General features: G+C 38.9%; 2 protein-coding genes across 4 annotated transcripts in view; one reads left to right on the top strand and one right to left on the bottom strand.

Annotated features, from left to right (window-relative positions):
* Window positions 1–17,577, top strand: part of CDC20B (cell division cycle 20B) — a 49,099-nt gene that overhangs the window by 5,922 nt on the left and 25,600 nt on the right. Inside the window, exon 3 of the mRNA XM_027604423.1 lies at window positions 10,800–11,028. Coding sequence (XP_027460224.1) covers window positions 10,800–11,028 — 229 coding nt within the window. The remainder of the gene's footprint in view (window positions 1–10,799; window positions 11,029–17,577) is intronic.
* Window positions 716–6,269, bottom strand: GPX8 (glutathione peroxidase 8 (putative)). 3 transcript variants are annotated; one of them, XM_027607173.2, is made up of 3 exons: window positions 6,060–6,269; window positions 5,238–5,502; window positions 716–1,502 (listed from the first exon to the last, which is right to left on the bottom strand). In XM_027607173.2, exons 1-3 carry the CDS (start codon window positions 6,261–6,263, stop codon window positions 1,339–1,341), a joined length of 633 nt encoding a protein of 210 aa, XP_027462974.1. In that variant the 5' UTR covers window positions 6,264–6,269; the 3' UTR covers window positions 716–1,338. The 3 variants fall into 3 exon arrangements, with proteins under 3 accessions (XP_027462974.1, XP_027462976.1, XP_027462975.1); XM_027607174.2 differs by having other exon boundaries at window positions 882–1,502; window positions 5,238–5,499; XM_027607175.2 differs by lacking the exon at window positions 5,238–5,502.

The following is a 17,577-nucleotide window of genomic DNA, read 5'->3' as shown; positions in this document are numbered from 1 at the left end:
GAAACAGAAGGTGTTTGGGGAAATATTTCTGGTTTGTCCAAGAACTTTAAACACTTAACACAGAACTATATATGAGGTGGTATTACTGATATCACCATATAAAACCATCCTCACTTGCATTAATCAGGTCAGAATTTGGGAGCCAACTCATGGCTTTTGAGATTGGGTCTTCCTTCTTAGCCAAATTTTACAGGATTGCCTTTTCCTTTTTTTTTCTTTTGCCCTCGTCTTCCTCTTGACTTCATGAAATGAATATATATTTCATGGGGCAATAATTAGCCTTCACCAACTTGGCAGGTTGTGTTGTTAGCCAATAATTACAAGACTGACAAAACATAAAGGTTATGACTTCGGGAGAAAAAGCATGTTGTGACTCTATCGAAGGGTTCAGTGACTGTTGATGTTTAAGGCTGGTGTGACTGCAAACCGCCCCCGTTTACATTCAAACCTTTGATGAGTCAGAGTTGATTCTTACTATTTCAGCTATCAGAATGATGTGGCATGGCATTCTTTCCAAATGGCTGGTCTAGTCTGACTATATGAGCAACCAAAATTAATATATCAAGACTTGAGCTAAATCACCAAACACTCCCTTTTTCTTACACTTAGGATTTTCATTCAGAAATAAAGACTGTATTTCAACTACTAATATTCTATTTATAAAATTTGAGTTGCTTCTGGAAAATAATAGAGAAATACTGAAAGTGATGAAGGCTTTTTCAAATGTTAGGATAGTGTCATTTATCAGTGACTATTTGGGCAGATATAATAAAACATACTATGAACCTGTACTTAAAAAAAAAACAAAACCAAAGAAAACTAAAGAAACAAAATCCTGTACATGAAACAGAAGTATATAGGGATTTGAATCTCTCTATTTCACATTTTTCAGTGTTTATTTTGTATTTTATTACATAAAAATAGCCATTTACAGTTAGTGACTCCCGAAATTTCAGTCACATACAGTGTCTTGAAAAAACAATGGTCTAGTGTGTTGGCATTTCCATCAAGTACAATCCTGGAAAATGTCAAGGTGAACAACAGGATATTGAAGCACATTGGTGACTCTGTATTCTGAATTACTTAGTGTGGTCAGATGAAATATTTAATATATTGTATTTTGATTCTTTAGCTACTCTTTATTTTTGCTTTAGGTAACATCTCTGACCTGGGGACATTCATTACCACTCACTGGCAAAGTAGCCTAAAAACAAAACACCCCATCCTTCAGGGCCACATTTAGTTGTCAGAGTCTTTAAGATGAGACTCCCCCCACCCCGGACTCCACCAGACATGTCTATATTCCGACTACTGCATCTGAATGACTCACTGCCATGTTCACAGGTCCTCTTTCTTTCTTATGATCATTTGTCTAATCAGAGCTGCTATCTCAGGCCTGATGACTTCAATGGGTTCCTCTGGCCTCCAGGACTTCACAACTTGGCCCTCAGGGTTGACCAGATACTTCCAGAAATTCCACCTTGGTTCCTTCTTTGAAGAATCTAAAATACCAGAATATATTTTTTATGAGCGTAATTTTATTCTTTTGCTAAGATAGTCATTTCTATTAGTATCTGTGTAAGTGACTACTTTAGAATCAAATTCTAGGAATGTCAAAAACAAAACAAAGAGCGAACACCCAAACAAAGCAAAACTCAAGCTTTGAGTAACCATATTTCTGTATATTTGGTGACTTCACTGATGATTCTACTGATCAGGAATCACGAAACAAAGGGTTTATTTTGGATCTTTGATCTAAACAACAAAAAATTTACCTTCTCACTCAAAACTTTGTTTCCTAACATTTTTAAAGATAAAATGATGTTCTAATGGTGCTTGGTAATGGCATGTATGGAATTCTTTTCATATTAAATGTTATCTATGGTTTTAATATCATTACATGTTATGTAGACAAAAATGGAAAGGAATTCTTTATCATATTTTTAAGTGTTTATTTAATTCCAGTTAACATATAATGTTAAATCATATTACTTTGAGAAATTATGCTGTCCTTTTGATACATCTTAATTTATGTAAGAAATGTAGATTTTTTTTCCACTTACACTATCCAGAATTGATGTGCATTATTGACTAACATGAGAAAAAATATAAATAACTTGTCTACTATGTACCTAGTAATCTGTGCTCATTGCTCTAAATGGATCCTTTCATTTAATCTTTACAGCAACCCTGTGAGGTGGGTATTATTATTAACCCCATTTTGCAGATGAGAAAAATGGAGTCCTAGACTCAAGGTCTCATGGCTAGTGAGCGGTAGGTAGAACCAGGACTGATACACAGACCTTCCTACTCCTATGGAAAAGCAAACAGATTTTAGGAGGATGATGACAAATTCGTTTTTGTATAGGAGGGGATTCAGGTGTATGTGGGACATCTAGTCAGAGGAGGCTGCTGAATATATGGCTTTGGAGCTTAGGAGAGAGAGAACTCACTCAAGGAAAGGGGATAGAATAAGAAGAGCACCAGTGGATTGTGGCAGGATCCTGAGGATCAGCGAGGTAAGGGTTGATGGAAAGGAGAAACCTGAAAAGAAGAAAGAGGGGGGCCAGAGTTGCAGTGTCACTGGTGCCTGTGAGGTTCAGGAGATCCTGGCAAGAAGCCAGACGCAGTGATCTAAGAAGGGAACTGAGACAGGGAAACAGAGATAACAAGTGTTAACTATTCTTTCAGAAATAGTGATTAAGTAGGTAGAAGGAACACACTGCCTAGAGTTTTAAGGCGTGCAATACTTTGCTTTGTGCTGAGAAAAAGAGCCAACGAGAGAGTATAGGTTAAAAATAAGAAATAAAAAGTAGCCTGATTACTTAAATGTGTTTTACTTTGTGCACCACGCCAAGCAGTTAAATTTATTTCATTATTAGAGAAAAATATTTCTGATTAGAGCAAACATCAGTGACTCAGTGTGAGCATCTTATTACTACATTAAAGCCATCTTAAAATCATTTTGAAAAGTTGCCCCCCATTTTTAAAAGATTTTATTTATTTGACAGAGAGAGACAGTGAGAGAGGGAACACAAACAGGGGGAGTGGGAGAGGGAGAAGCGGGCTCCCTGCGGAGCAGGGAGCTCAATGCGGGGCTCGATCCCAGGACCCAGGGATCATGACCTGAGCTGAAGGCAGACGCTTAACGACTGAGCCACCCGGGCACCCCGGAAAATTGCCTTTTTCTATAGTGGAAAACATGTCTCTAATATGTGTCAGGGCAGAGCTCCCTCTGGCTGATCTAACATCTTGGTGTGAATTAGGAAAAGACACCCTTCCACGTGGCTACAGCCCCCTCAGCACATGCCTTGCTATGGCTGAGCTTCAGTCCCCACGGGCCCCTATGTCCAGATGCCCTGTTTAGTGACACCTGCACACACGTGCAGAGTGGTCCTGTTTGTGACCACGTGATCCGTTACTGTCCATTTTGGCTAGTTTTAAAAGATGTAATTTTCATTTGGCTACGATCTCAGAGTCTTTTTTTTTTTTTTTAAGATTTCATTCATTTATTTTGACAGAGAGATATAGTGAGAGAGGGAACACAAGCAGGGGGAGTGGAAGAGGGAGAAGCAGGCTTCCCGCCGAGCAGGGAGCCCGATGTGGGGCTGGATCCCAGGACCCTGGGACCATGACCTGAGCCAAAGGCAGACGCCTAACGACTGAGCCACCCAGGTGCCCTGATCTCAGAGTCTTTGTCTCTGGAGCTTCACCTAACTTCAGTGCAACCTTAAATCACTGTGCCTTTTTTTGATTACATGGGGTAGGTGGAGTTTCAGGAGCTTTTTTTAGTGATAAAGGGGAAGAACTTAGGAGCTATGATGCCCACATATTTGGCTGCTAGAATTGAAAACGATTACAAGGAAATGTGCTCTGCCTTTTCTTTCCTTAGTGTATCCTGGAAATAAAAGGAATGAAGACATCACTCTGGTTGCTATGCAGGGTATTAAGCATTATATTAATTTTCCCTAGAAACTAAATATAATGCTTTTAAAAGATTCTGATTTCACACTTAAATTTTATAGAGCATCATTAGCCGACTTACTGGACTGGAAACTTGATTGTCTGACTGAGGGCCATAGTTTTATCAAAACTAAAATTGCCTGTGAAAATAGGACTGAGGATATCATCTGCATAAGTCAAATGAGAGGACATTAGCTGAGTATCTTTTAGAACAGTGTTTGGCACAGTGTAAGCAGTGTATAAATACTTCACTTTTACTATTAATACACTTAATCCTCCAAACACTCTTAAGAAGTAGGTACTATTGATAGTCTTGTTTCACAAATGAGGAAGAAGGCACAGAGGAGTTAAGTCACGTACCTGAAGCCACACAGCAAAAGCAACAGAGCAGGGATTTGAAGCCAGAGACTGGAGCTAAAACCTATGCCCTTAGTCACTATATCTCACTACATTTATGCTAACCAGCCCCGGAAAATATTTTTTTTTTAAAGATTTTATTTATTTGACAGAGAGACGCACACAGAGAGAGATTGAGCACAAGTAGGCAGAGCAGCAGGCAGAGGGAAAGGGAAAAGGCTCTCGCTGAGCAGGGAGCCTGATGCAGGGGCTTGATCCCAGGACCCTGGGATCATGACCTGAGCCGAAGGCCGCCGCTTAACCGACTGAGCCACCCAGGCGTCCCCCTCCCCCCCTCCACCGGAAAATCTTTAAACAGATTTCTGTAGCTAGCCTAATTTTAGAAATAGCCTAATATCACCCTCCTCCAAAAAAAATCCTTATATTCTATTTTGAATTTTAGCAAAAGCCTGGTAAACCAGGATATTATTCATCCTTGAAGATAATATCTCAGACAAGTAAGGCAACATAAAATTAACCACAAAGATATGTCTAACTAATAATGCCTAGCAATATTCATGAGACATGGATAGCTTTAGTAATGGAGAGGGACATTTCCCCAAGAGCTATTTTGTGAGGCTATTTTGTGAAGATAGCCATGACCACACTTCAAGTAAATTCTTCAGGAAAATGATCACAAGGAATAAAATACATTGGAATAGACTCATTTTGCCATTCAAGAAGTTAAAACATTGATTTCAGGGAAGCATAACTTCTAGAAAATTACAAAAGATGAGATTCTGGCTCTTTGATAGTTTTATCAAGCTTTCCCACTAAGACATTTCAAATGAAATAGAAGACTATGGTCCTGGTCTCTTTGTTTTAAACATGAAAAGCAATTAAAAACATTAAGTTGGCGAGGCAAGGTAGATATTTACCAACAAGAAATCTAAATGCAGGGTCTGCTTCAGATCCTAGAATCTTAATCTTGTGGAAGATGGGGAATGTCACTCCGTAGTTATTTCTTGCAAAAGATACTACTTCCTTGCTTGGGCGGGGCTCCGATTCTCCGAACTGATTGCATGGAAAGGCCAAGACGCTGAAGTGAAATGGTCCAAACTCTTTGTGCAGTTCCTGCAGTGCTAAGTAATTTCTGTCTGTGAGTTGGCAGTCACTAGCCACGTTTACAACTAGTGCAACCTCCCGGAAAAAGAAAAAAAAATCCAACCGGAAAGTGAAGCAAAGAAAAGATTAAAAAAGAATTCTGCAAGTAGTTAAAATCCTAAACCATTTTGAAGCAGATAGTTATTTCATATTTTTAGACCTACCCAATTTTACTGAAAATCGTAACCTGGACGCATAAATTAAGACTCTGAAAGATCACCACCATTTAAAAAAAGCATCAGATACAACAGTTTGTTTTTAAATAAAAGATAACAACATCGATAAGTGCTTTTTAATGTTGCTAGATTATGGAATTAGTATTTCTTAATGTCTCCATATTCCCATTACTAACTAAGAATTTCCTAAACAACTTAAAGTGTTAATTCAGCACGCCTCTGAAGACAGGAGAGTCAGAGTTTATCAATTAGAAGTAGATACACTATGAGAACTCTGATGGCTAGAGTGATACACTAATAACATTACTTTGAAGATTAAATTATAATTTATGACCCTTTAACAATGAAAAATTGATTCCATTAAACAGAGAACATGAACAGACCATGGGGGGGGGAAAAAAAACAGAAGATGCAACTTACTTTGCCTTTAAACTTTTCCAGAGAAACTGTTCTTCCTTTTGCATCTTTCACTTCAAATGTATAGAAGCTGTTGATTTTAGGTTTTAGGAATTTTAGTTGTAGAAGAAATAGCATTACTGTGCATAGAACCATAGACAGTAAAACTGCAAATACCTTTGCTTTCGACCCTGAACATCTTAAAGGGTACGCTGTAAGAGGCTCCATTTTGGATGATTCTAGAGGGAAGTCTCAGCAGGCTGGAATTTGAGGAGGAGCTGAAACTTGACACCGGCTCAGTTTAACGGAAAACCAAGAAGGACAGACTAGCTTCTTTCCCTGCTAAGGAATAGAAAGACCTTTCTCAGATGGGAAAGGAGTGAAACTCCTGGATAAAATAAAGAGTGCTAAAGAATTGCAATGTATTTATGATGCCCATTGCAATCTTTGCTAGAAAAAACAGGACTTTTTTGATAGTTCTTTAACATTCTCCTGACAAAATATTTCACCAGAAGATGGTGCCCTTGTAGGGCGCAAGCTGTGGATTGAGCCCTCCCAGTAACTGGTTAAATGTAGGGGAGTGGGTAAACACCACTGAGAAATAGTTCAGAAGGGTAGATTAAATGTGGTCTATTAATATGGTGTATGTAGCTTGAAGGAATTGAATATTATACGTACACATTAAACTTGCTACATCAGTTCTAGGAATTTACAGTGGAAAGGGCAGAGAAATATGTGAAGGGGCTGCTTGCTCTGACTTCATCTAATTAAGGCAGTGCCAGGTGAATATAGCAAAAATAAACAGATCAAACACAATGAAGGCTTAAAAAAACCCTCCTATATCGTAAAGCAAACTATAGTCTGGTGTTTTTCAAATTTTTGATCATGACCCCCAGTAAGAAATGCACTTTACTATTTAACTCAGTACGCAGACATACATAACTGAGAAGTTTCATTAAACAACACTTCCCCTTTGAATGTTGATATGCCTATGGTAGTTTTAAAACAGCCTGGTTCCGACCCATGACAATGATTTAATGGGTTGCAACCTGTAGACAGAAAAAATACTGAACTCTATAATAAATCAGGAATTTAACAATTAAATCAGACAATTCTACCAAGAAAGCAAAAACAAACAAGGAAATCCCCCAAACCCACCTCTCCTTGGGTGCATCATCTAGTTGCTTCTCCTTCTTTTTTTTGTCTTTGTTTTTTCCGTGGCTGTTGCCTCTTATAGGAGGCCTAACTTCACTTTTGAAAATTTCAGGGGTACGAATGGATGGGAAATTGAGGGCTGCAGTCCTTGGATCACCTTAGCCTTTTCCCTAAGTCACACAGCAAGTTTCACATGAAGGTGCTTCGTTCTATTTGGCCTGAATTTTGGAGTCATGGTGTGATTACAGAAAATGCTAGGAAAAAGTGCACGGAAGGATCTGAAAAACTGTGGGTGTGCCCTTTCCCTGCAGGATTAGATCTTTGGCACTTTAGAGGATGTGCTCAGGAAGCTACAGCTCCACTTCTGGGCCCTGCATCTGTGGTGTGTGCTCTTGGGGGTAGATGAGCTGAACCCACAGCTTAGCCATGTACGACCTGTCAGAGACTGATAAACCATGTCGTTCCCACTCTCTCAGAGCCTGGTAAGAATGGATACAATAGAAAAGTCTCTTCCTGTACACATAATTTCTGGTAAAGAACAAAAATGTACACAAAACCTGTTGTATCACCTCTTAACTATGATAGTATTACTTGGGTTCTCTCTGGCTGAATTACTAAAAAAGTCAAACTTTATATGACACCTGGACTTAAATTCTCTGACCTTGCTGCTCCAAGTGCTTGGGCTCAAAGTGCCCAGTCTTGTCATAGCGAGCAATACAAAGTAAATGTTTCTTTGTTTCATACATTGGCTTCCTTTAAATATTTGAATACAGTTCCTTATGGGTCTTCTTTCCTCTAGATTAAATACCCTCGGTGCCCTCACTCCATTCATGTCTTGCTCCATTGCTGTGTTCCCTGACCTCAAATCACTGCAGTCCCTTTCCTCTAAATGAACTCAGGTTTAGAATCCTGGCTGGCTCATCTTACAGGACAGGTCCAAGCCTGGACACAGTTCTCCAGATGGGTTCTGACCAGCACAGAGACAACTGGGTTTCCCTCGCTCTTGTTTTGGACACTGTTTTTCCCGTAATGAGACCTAAAATTGTAATGCTTAAAACAAAGTCATCTCATTATGCTATTGATTCATATTCTGGTGGTGAGTATCTAATACTGCCAGTCCTTTTCACTGCATATCAGCTCTCTCTCATGTGCAATGAAAAATAATCATTATTGCATTAGGATTCTCTAGAGGGAAAAAACCAATAGAATATAAGTAAATATATATACATGAGGCTCATGAGGTTATGGAGGCTGAAAAGTCCCATAGTCTGCAACCTATAAGCTGGAGAACAGGAAAGTCGGTGGTTTAATTCAATCTAAGTCCAAAGTCCTGAGACCTGGGGAGCAGCTGGTATAAATCAAAGAGTACGAAGGTCTGACAAACCAGGAGTTCCGATGTATGAGGGCAGGAGAAAATGGACGTCCTAGTTCAGGAAGAGAGAAAATTTGCCCTTCCTTTGCCTTTTTGTGCCATTTGGGCCCCCAGTGGATTGGATGATGCCCACCCACAGTGGTGAGGGTGGATCTCTTTACTCAGTCTACTGAATCAAATGTTCATCTCCACTAGAAACACCTTCCCAGCCACACCCAGAAAAAATGTTTTACCAGCTCTCTGGGCAGCCCTTAGTCCAGTCAAGTTGATGCATGGAATTAACCGTCGCAATTATTCAGCTATCACGGACTGCCTAACCCAGTTTGGAATGGGGAGGAAGGGAAGGTCAGAGACACCTTCCTGACGTGATGGCTGATCCCAGCTGTGAAGGTGGGCTAGAAGTTACCCTGGCAAAGAATTGGGGAACAGCACCCAGGTGAGGAGACAGTATGGAGGATGTGACAGGAGATGAGTCAGAGAAACACACACCTGCTGAGACCGTGTAAGACTGTTGGTGTGAAATTTCTTGATCATTTTTCTTAGCTGAGATGTCATTTATGAATAAATAAATATATTATGTATAATATCTGTATATGTACATACATAAACATATATCCTCTACAATTGGCTTGTTCATTTCTTTGCTGATGGTCATTTGTGTTATCACTACCTTCTGGCTATTGGGAATACTACTACCATGAACATGCATGTACCTGCGTTTGTTTGAGTTTGGGTACCTGTTTTCATTTCCCCTGGGTCTATACCTAGCAGTGACATTGTTCAATCATGCAGTAATTCTAGGCTTAATTTTCTGAGGAATTGCCTACTGTTTTCCACAGTAGTACCACTTTACATCCCCATAAGCAATGTACAAAGTTTCAAAGTATGTACAAATGTACAGAGTATTGCCTTTTAAGGATGTCACATAGTCTATCTACTCAATTCTCCATTGGTAAATATTGAGTCCTTCCCATCTTTTTCCCCTATAAACATATATACTGCAGTAAGACCCCCGTGTTCTCTGCTGAGAGTGTGGACTGTGGAGTCAGACAGATGAGATTAGGGTATAGCATCTCCAAACGGACTCACTGTGTGGTCTTAAGCAATTCACTTAACCTCTAAACCTGTTTCTTTATTGGTAAAGTGGGAATAAATAACAGACCTGCTTCACAGGTGTTTCTGAAGATTAAATATGAATGTATGTAAACATATAGCATATGGGTTCATATTGTGGTAAGCACTCAAAAATATTTTGGTTTTGTTCATCTTTGCTCATATTTTTTAATTTCTTCCTTAAATTCTTAGATGTGACGTTTCTGGGTCAGTAGAGGCTATACACACATTTGAAGGCTTTTGACACATGTTGCCAAATTGTCTTTTCCAAATAGTAATTTATGCTCCACCAGCAATGTATGTCAGTGTTTGTTTCTAGAACCTTCAACCCTGGGGCTTGTCATTTAAAAAAAATCATTGCTAGCATCTTGTTACTGTTTTAAATTAGCATTTCTTTGATTATTAGTGAGGTTGAATATTTTGGGGATATTTATATATCTCTTTTGTGAATTGTCTTTTTGGGTCCTATGCCCTATTTTTTTCTATTTGGTTTGAAAATTTGTCTAAATTTTTCTAAGAGTCCTTTTCACAAAGATATTAATCTAACATGCCTGGCATCTTATTAAAAATATATTTCCAATTTGTCATTTGCATTTTAATTTCACGTAGATACATGACCTTGTTCACCATTATAGGATCTGTAAGTACCAAACTCCTGGGGTTTCTCAGAGGGAATGAGATGAATGTTGAGCAACTTAGGCCTCAGTTATCTCATCTGTGAAATGAAAAGGTTGGACTAGAAAATTGCTGTTTATTTCCAGATTTGCAATTTTGTGATTTTGTATAAACATTTTGTCTGTTCAATATATAGGGTTATTTCAACTTCATATTTTATATTGATATGTAATTGTAATAACTGTAAACATAATTACTCTCCAAGCTGCCTTTATACATCTTGAGACCCTTGAACAGAGGCTCTAAGTACACACACACACACACACACACACACACACACACACACATTTATATATATAAAATAACATTCTCTCAGGTCACAAAAACTAAAAATCTGATTTATAATTTGTTTTGTACTAGTTGAGTTGTTTATAGTTCTCCTTTAAGGAATACCTACTTTTGCATCATTGAGGCCACTATAAATTACAGCTTTTTTTCTTGTTAAATAGATATTTGATGAAGTTAAGACTACATATTCTAGCTTCAAGAGCAACTTTGTGAAGAGGCTGTCTGCTGAGGTTCCCATTGCCAGTAGCCCAGTTACCACCAGATGGCGGCAAAGCCAAACCAGGGATCTGGCAGCCTGCTCCTTTGGGGAAGAGCTTTCAACCACTTACCTCCCAGAAGCTTCTGGATCCATGCTGAAGATAACTCCTGAGAAAGAGACTCTGATTCTAGGTGAGGTAATAGAAATTCCACAGGCTGTTTAAAAAAATTGTTAATGAAACAGATATTTCCGAGAGAATCTTTGTCTCGTAGACTATCTAGTATCACATTCATCAAGTGCTTTCCTTTTCTTCTTCCTTTGAATAAGAAATTCCCAAGGTGGTGATGTGGGGGTCGGGGGTGGGGTGGGGTGGGAAATGAAACAAAAACAAAAGACAGTATGTTGTATTTTAGATGCATTTCTGTGATTTACGGTGGTATGTGATTCCTTTTGTAAAGATTATAATTATATAAGATTTTTCTTTTTTTTATTTTTTATTGTTATGTTAATCACCATATATTACATCATTAGTTTTTGATGTAGTGTTCCATGATTCATTGTTTGTTCATAACACCCAGTGCTCCATGCAGAATGTGCCCTCTTTAATACCCATCACCAGGCTAACCCATCCCCCTACCCTCCTCCCCTCTAGAACCCTCAGTGTGCTTTTCAGAGTCCATCATCTCTCATGGTTCGTCTCCCCCTCTGACTTACTCCCCTTCATTCTTCCTCTCCTGCTATCTTCTTCTTTTTCTTTTTTCTTAACATATGTTGCGTTATTTGTTTCAGAAGTACAGATCTGTGATTCAACAGTCTTGCACAATTCACAGTGCTCACCGTAGCACATACCCTCCCCAATGTCTATCACCCAGCCACCCCATCCCTCCCACCCCCAACCACTCCAGCAACACTCTGTTTCCTGAGATTAAGAATTCCTCATATCAGTGAGGTCATATGATACATGTCTTTCTCTGATTGACTTATTTCACTAGGCATAACATGCTCCAGTTCCATCCACGTCGTCGCACATGGCAAGATCTCATTCCTTTTGATGGCTGCATAATATTCCATTGTGTATATATACCACCTCTTCTTTATCCATTCATCTGTCGATGGACATCTTGGCTCTTTCCACAGTTTGGCTCTTGTGGACACTGCCGCTATAAACATTGGGGTGCATGTACCCCTTTGGGTCCCTACATTTGTATCTTTGTGGTAAATACCCAGTAGTGCAATTGCTGGATCGAATGGTAGCTCTAACTTCAACTGTTTGAGGAACCTCCATACTGTTTTCCAGAGTGGTTGCACCAGCTTGCATTCCCACCAACAGTGTAGGAGGGTTCCCCTTTCTCCACATCCCCGCCAACATCCGTCATTTCCTGACTTGTTAATTTTAGCCATTCTGACTGGTGTGAGGTGGTATCTCATTGAGGTTTTGATTTGGATTTCCCTGATGCTGAGCGATGTTGAGCACTTTTTCATGTGCCTGTTGGCCATTTGGATGTCTTCTTTGGAAAAATGTCTGTTCATGTCTTCTGCCCACTTCTTGATTGGATTATTTGTTCTTTGGGTGTTGAATTTGAGAAGTTCTTTATAGATTTTGGATACTAGCCCTTTATCTGATATGTCATTTGCAAATATTTTCTCCCATTCTGTCGGTTGTCTTTTGGTTTTGTGGACTGTTTCTTTTGCTGTGCAAAAGCTTTTTATCTTGATGAAATCCCAATAGTTCATTTTTGCCCTGGCTTCCCTTGCCTTTGGCGATGTTTCTAGGAAGAAGTTGCTGCGGCTGAGGTCGAAGAGGTTACTACCTGTGTTCTCCTTTAGGATTTTGATGGACTCCTGTCTCACGTTTAGGTCTTTCAGCCATTTGGAGTCTATTTTTGTATGTGGTGTAAGGAAATGGTCCAGTTTCATTCTTCTGCATGTGGCTGTCCAATTTTCCCAACACCATTTGTTGAAGAGACTGTCTTTTTTCCATTGGACATTCTTTCCTGCTTTGTCAAAGATAAGTTGACCATAGGGTTGAGGGTCCATTTCTGGGCTCTCGAATCTGTTCCATTGATCTTTGTGTCTGTTTTTGTGCCAGTACCATACTGTCTTGATGATGACAGCTTTATAATAGAGCTGGAAGTCCGGAATTGTGATGCCGCCAGCTTTGCTTTTCTTTTTCAATATTCCTCTGGCTATTCGGGGTCTCTTCTGGTTCCATACAAATTTTAGGATTATTTGTTCCATTTCTTTGAAAAAAGTGGATGATATTTTGATGGGGATTGCATTGAATGTGTAGATTGCTCTAGGTAGCATTGACATCTTCACAATGTTGGTTCTCCCAATCCATGAGCATGGAACGTTTTTCCATTTCTTTGTGTCTTCTTCAATTTCTTTCATGAGGATTTTATAGTTTTCTGAGTACAGATCCTTTTCCTCTTTGGTTAAATTTATTCCTAGGTATCTTATGGTTTTGGGTGCAATTGTAAATGGGATCAACTCCTTGATTTGTCTCTCTTCTGTCTTGTTGTTGGTGTATAGGAATGCCACTGATTTCTGTGCATTGATTTTATAGCCTGCTACTTGACTGAATTCCTGTATGAGTTCTAGCAGTTTTGGGGTGGAGTCTTTTGGGTTTTCCACATACAGTATCATATCATCTGCAAAGAGTGAGAGTTTGACTTCCTCTCTGCCGATTTGGATGCCTTTGATTTCTTTTTGTTGTCTGATTGCTCTGGCTAGGACTTCTAATACTATGTTGAATAGCAGTGGTGAGAGTGGACATCCCTGCCGCGTTCCTGACCTTAGGGGAAAAGCTCTCAGCTTTTCCCCATTGAGAATGATATTCGCTGTAGGTTTTTCGTAGATGGCTTTATGATATTGAGGTATGTACCCTCTATCCCTATACTCTGAAGAGTTTTGATCAAGAAAGGATGCTGTACTTTGTCAAATGCTTTCTCTGCATCTATTGAGAGGATCATATGATTCTTGTTCTTTCTTTTCTTAATGTATTGTATCACGTTGATTGATTTGTGGATGTTGAACCAGCCTTGCGGCCCAGGGATAAATCCCACTTGGTCGTGGTGAATAATCCTTTTAATGTACTGTTGGATCCTATTGGCTAGTATTTTGGTGAGAATTTTTGCATCCATGTTCATCAAGGATATTGGTCTGTAATTCTCCTTTTGGATGGGGTCTTTGTCTGGTTTTGGGATCAAGGTAATGCTGGCCTCATAAAATGAGTTTGGAAGTTTTCCTTCCATTTCTATTTTTTGGAACAGTTTCAGGAGAATAGGTATTAATTCTTCTTTAAATGTCTGATAGAATTCCCCTGGGAAGCCATCTGGCCCTAGGCTTTTGTTTCTTGGGAGATTTTTGATGACTGCTTCAATTTCCTTAGTGGTTATAGGTCTGTTCAGGTTTTCTATTTCTTTCTGGTTCAATTTTGGTAGTTGATACATCTCTAGGAATGCACCTATTTCTTCCAGGTTATCTAATTTGCTGGCATAGAGTTGCTCATAATCTGTTCTTGTAATTGTTTGTATTTCTTTGGTGTTGGTTGTGATCTCTCCTCTTTCATTCATGATTTTGTTGATTTGGGTCATTTCTCTTTTCTTCTTGATCAGTCTGGCCAGGGGTTTATCAATCTTGTTAATTCTTTCAAAGAACCAGCTCCTAGTTTCGTTGATCTGTTCTACTGTTCTTTTGGTTTCTAGTTCATTGATTTCTGCTCTGATCTTTATTATTTCTCTTCTCCTGCTGGGTTTAGGCTTTACTTGCTGTTCTTTCTCCAGCTCCTTTCAGTGTAGGGTTAGGTTGTGTATTTGAGACCTTTCTTGTTTCTTGAGAAAGGCTTGTATTGCTATATACTTTCCTCTCAGGACTGCCTTTGCTGTATTCCAAAGATTTTGAACAGTTGTGTTTTCATTTTCATTGGTTTCCATGAATTTTTTTGATTCTTCTTTAATTTCCTGGTTGACCCATTCATTCTTTAGTAGGATGCTCTTTAGCCTCCATGTATTTGAGTTCTTTCCGACTTTCCTCTTGTGATTGAGTTCTAGTTTCAAAACATTGTGGTCTGAAAATATGCAGGGAACGATCCCAATCTTTTGGTACCAGTTGAGACCTGATTTGTGACCTAGGATGTGATCAATTCTGGAGAATGTTCCATGGGCACTAGAGAAGAATGTGTGTTCTGTTGCTTTGGGATGGAATGTTCCTAATATGTCTGTGAAGTCCATTTGGTCCAGTGTGTCATCTAAAGTCTTTATTTCCTTGTTGATCTTTTGCTTAGATGATCTGTCCATTTCAGTGAGGGGGGTGTTAAAGTCCCCCACTATTATTGCATTGTTGTCAATGTGTTTCTTTGCTTTTGTTATTAATTGCCTTATATAATTGGCTGCTCCCATGTTCAGGGCATAGATATTTACAATTGTTAGATCTTCTTGTTGGATAGACCCTTTAAGTAGGATATAGTGTCCTTCCTCATCTCTTATTACAGTCTTTGTTTTAAAATCTAGGATGTCTGATATGAGGATTGCCACCCCAGCTTTCTTTTGGTGTCCATTAGCATGGTAAATGGTTTTCCACCCCTCACTTTCAATCTGGGGGTGTCTTTGGGTCTAAAATGAGTCTCTTGCAGACAGCATATGGATGGGTCTTGTTTTTCAATCCAATCTGATAGCCTGTGTCTTTTGATTGGGGCATTTAGCCCATTTACATTCAGGGTAACTATTGAAAGGTATGAATTTAGTGCCATTGTATTGCCTGTAAGGTGACTGTTACTATATGTTGTCTGTGTTCCTTTCTGATCTATGCTGCTTTTAGGCTCTCTCTTTGCTTAGAGGACCCCTTTCAATATTTCTTGGAGGGCTGGTTTCGTGTTTGCAAATTCCTTTAGTTTTTGTTTTTCCTGGAAGCTTTTGATCTCTCCTTCTATTTTCAATGACAGCCTAGCTGGATATAGTATTCTTGGCTGCATATTTTTCTCGGTTAGTGCTCTGAAGATATCTTGCCAGTCCTTTCTGGCCTGCCAGGTCTCTGTGGATAGGTCTGTTGCCAATCTAATATTTTTACCATTGTAGATTACATATCTCTTCTCCCGAGCTGCTTTCAGGATTTTCTCTTTGTCTCTGAGACTCGTAAGTTTTACTATTAGATGTCGGGGTGTTGACCTATTATTATTGATTTTGAGAGGGGTTCTCTGTGCCTCCTGGATTTTGATGCCTGTTTCCTTCCTCACATTAGGGAAGTTCTCTGCTATTATTTGCTCCAATATACCTTCTGCCCCCCTCTCTCTTTCTTCTTCTTCTGGGATCCCAATTATTCTAATGTTGTTTCGTCTTATCATATCGCTTATCTCTTGAATTCTGCCCTCGTGATCCTGTAGTTGTTTCTCTCTCTTTTTCTCAGCCTCTTTATTTTGCATCATTTGGTCTTCTAGATCGCTGATTCTCTCTTCTGCCTCATTTATCCTAGCAGTTAGTGCCCCCATTTTTGATTGCACCTCATTAATAGCCTTTTTGATTTCGACTTGGTTAGATTTTAGTTCTTTTATTTCTCCAGAAAGGGTTTCTCTAATATCTTCCACGCTTTTTTCAAGCCCAGCTAGTATCTTTAAAGTCATGATTCTGAACTCTAGGTCTGACATCGTACTAATGTCCGTGTTGAGTAGGTCCCTGGCTGGCCGTACTACCTCTTGTTGTTTTTGCTGAGGTGATTTTTTTCGTCTTGTCATTTTGTCCAGAGGAGAATAGATGAATGAGAGATCAAAATGCTAACAGGTTTACAACATCCCCAGCAAATATACTGTATACAAATCAGAAAAGACCTGAAACCAGAGGAAAAGAAAGGGAAAGAAAGAAAAAAGAAGGAGAAAAAAAAGAAAAAAAGATAAAAACAAAAACAGAACAATACAAAAAAAGCAGAATATGATCAAATATGATCAGGCTAGTGCATAGATCAGTGCCACACACTAGATTTTGGGCGTATTTTGGTCTGTTAGAAAAAAGTGCCTCCTAAAATTTTAAAGGAAGAAAGACTTATATATGTACAAAATAAGGGTTGATACAATGAAGGGATGGAAGATGACTGTAAAGATGAAAATTATAAAAGATTTTATAAAAGGAATTGATACAATAAGAAGTTGTTTGAAAAAAGAAAGAAGAAGATTTAAGAAAAAAAAAGAAAAAAGGGAGAGAATGTGATCAGGCAGGAGACTAGAACAAAGCCATACACTAGTGATTTAGGGTATATTTTGATCTGTTAGAAGAAACTGTATCTCAAAATTTTAAAGAGAGAACAACTTATATATATATGCCAAAAATAAGGGTAACTACTCTGAAGGGATAAAATATGACTCTAAAAATGAAAAATAAAAAATGTTTTTTTTTTTTAAAAAGGGATTGATAAGATGTTGGTTGAAAAAGGGAAAAATAAAAATAAAAAAAAAACAGTTAACAAAAATTAACTTTGATGAACTAATGAATCATGTTAAAAAAAAGCCATGAATTCTATGTGCAGTATTTCCCTAGTGCAGGAGTTCTCCCGTTGTCCTTGCTCGGTAAACTTGGTCTTGGCTTGCTGGCTGTTCGTGCTGATCTTCTGGGGGAGCGGCCTGTTGCTGTGGTTCCCAAATATCTTTGCCGGAGGCTGAATTGCCCCGCCCTTGTCGGTCTGGGCCAAGCAAGCTGCTGGGGTTTGCTCTCAGGAGCTTTTGTTCCCTGCAAGCTCTCAGTACAGCTTTGGAG

The sequence above is a fragment of the Zalophus californianus genome, chromosome 5, assembly GCF_009762305.2.
Source record: "Zalophus californianus isolate mZalCal1 chromosome 5, mZalCal1.pri.v2, whole genome shotgun sequence".
Classification (NCBI taxonomy): domain Eukaryota; kingdom Metazoa; phylum Chordata; class Mammalia; order Carnivora; family Otariidae; genus Zalophus; species Zalophus californianus.
Note: the sequence above shows the minus strand (reverse complement) of the source record. Positions and strands in the feature narration are given on the sequence as shown.

Bases quoted from the DNA above. Each gene is read 5' to 3' on its own strand.
- GPX8 (XM_027607173.2), bottom strand. From the start codon at position 6,263: ATGGAGCCTCTTACAGCGTACCCTTTAAGATGTTCAGGGTCGAAAGCA. The intron at 5,503-6,059 runs GTAAGTTGCATC...TTCTTTTTCCGG, and splicing joins TGGAAAAGTTTAAAGGCAAA to GAGGTTGCACTAGTTGTAAA. The intron at 1,503-5,237 runs GTAAATATCTAC...CTGGTATTTTAG, and splicing joins TGCATTTAGATTTCTTGTTG to ATTCTTCAAAGAAGGAACCA.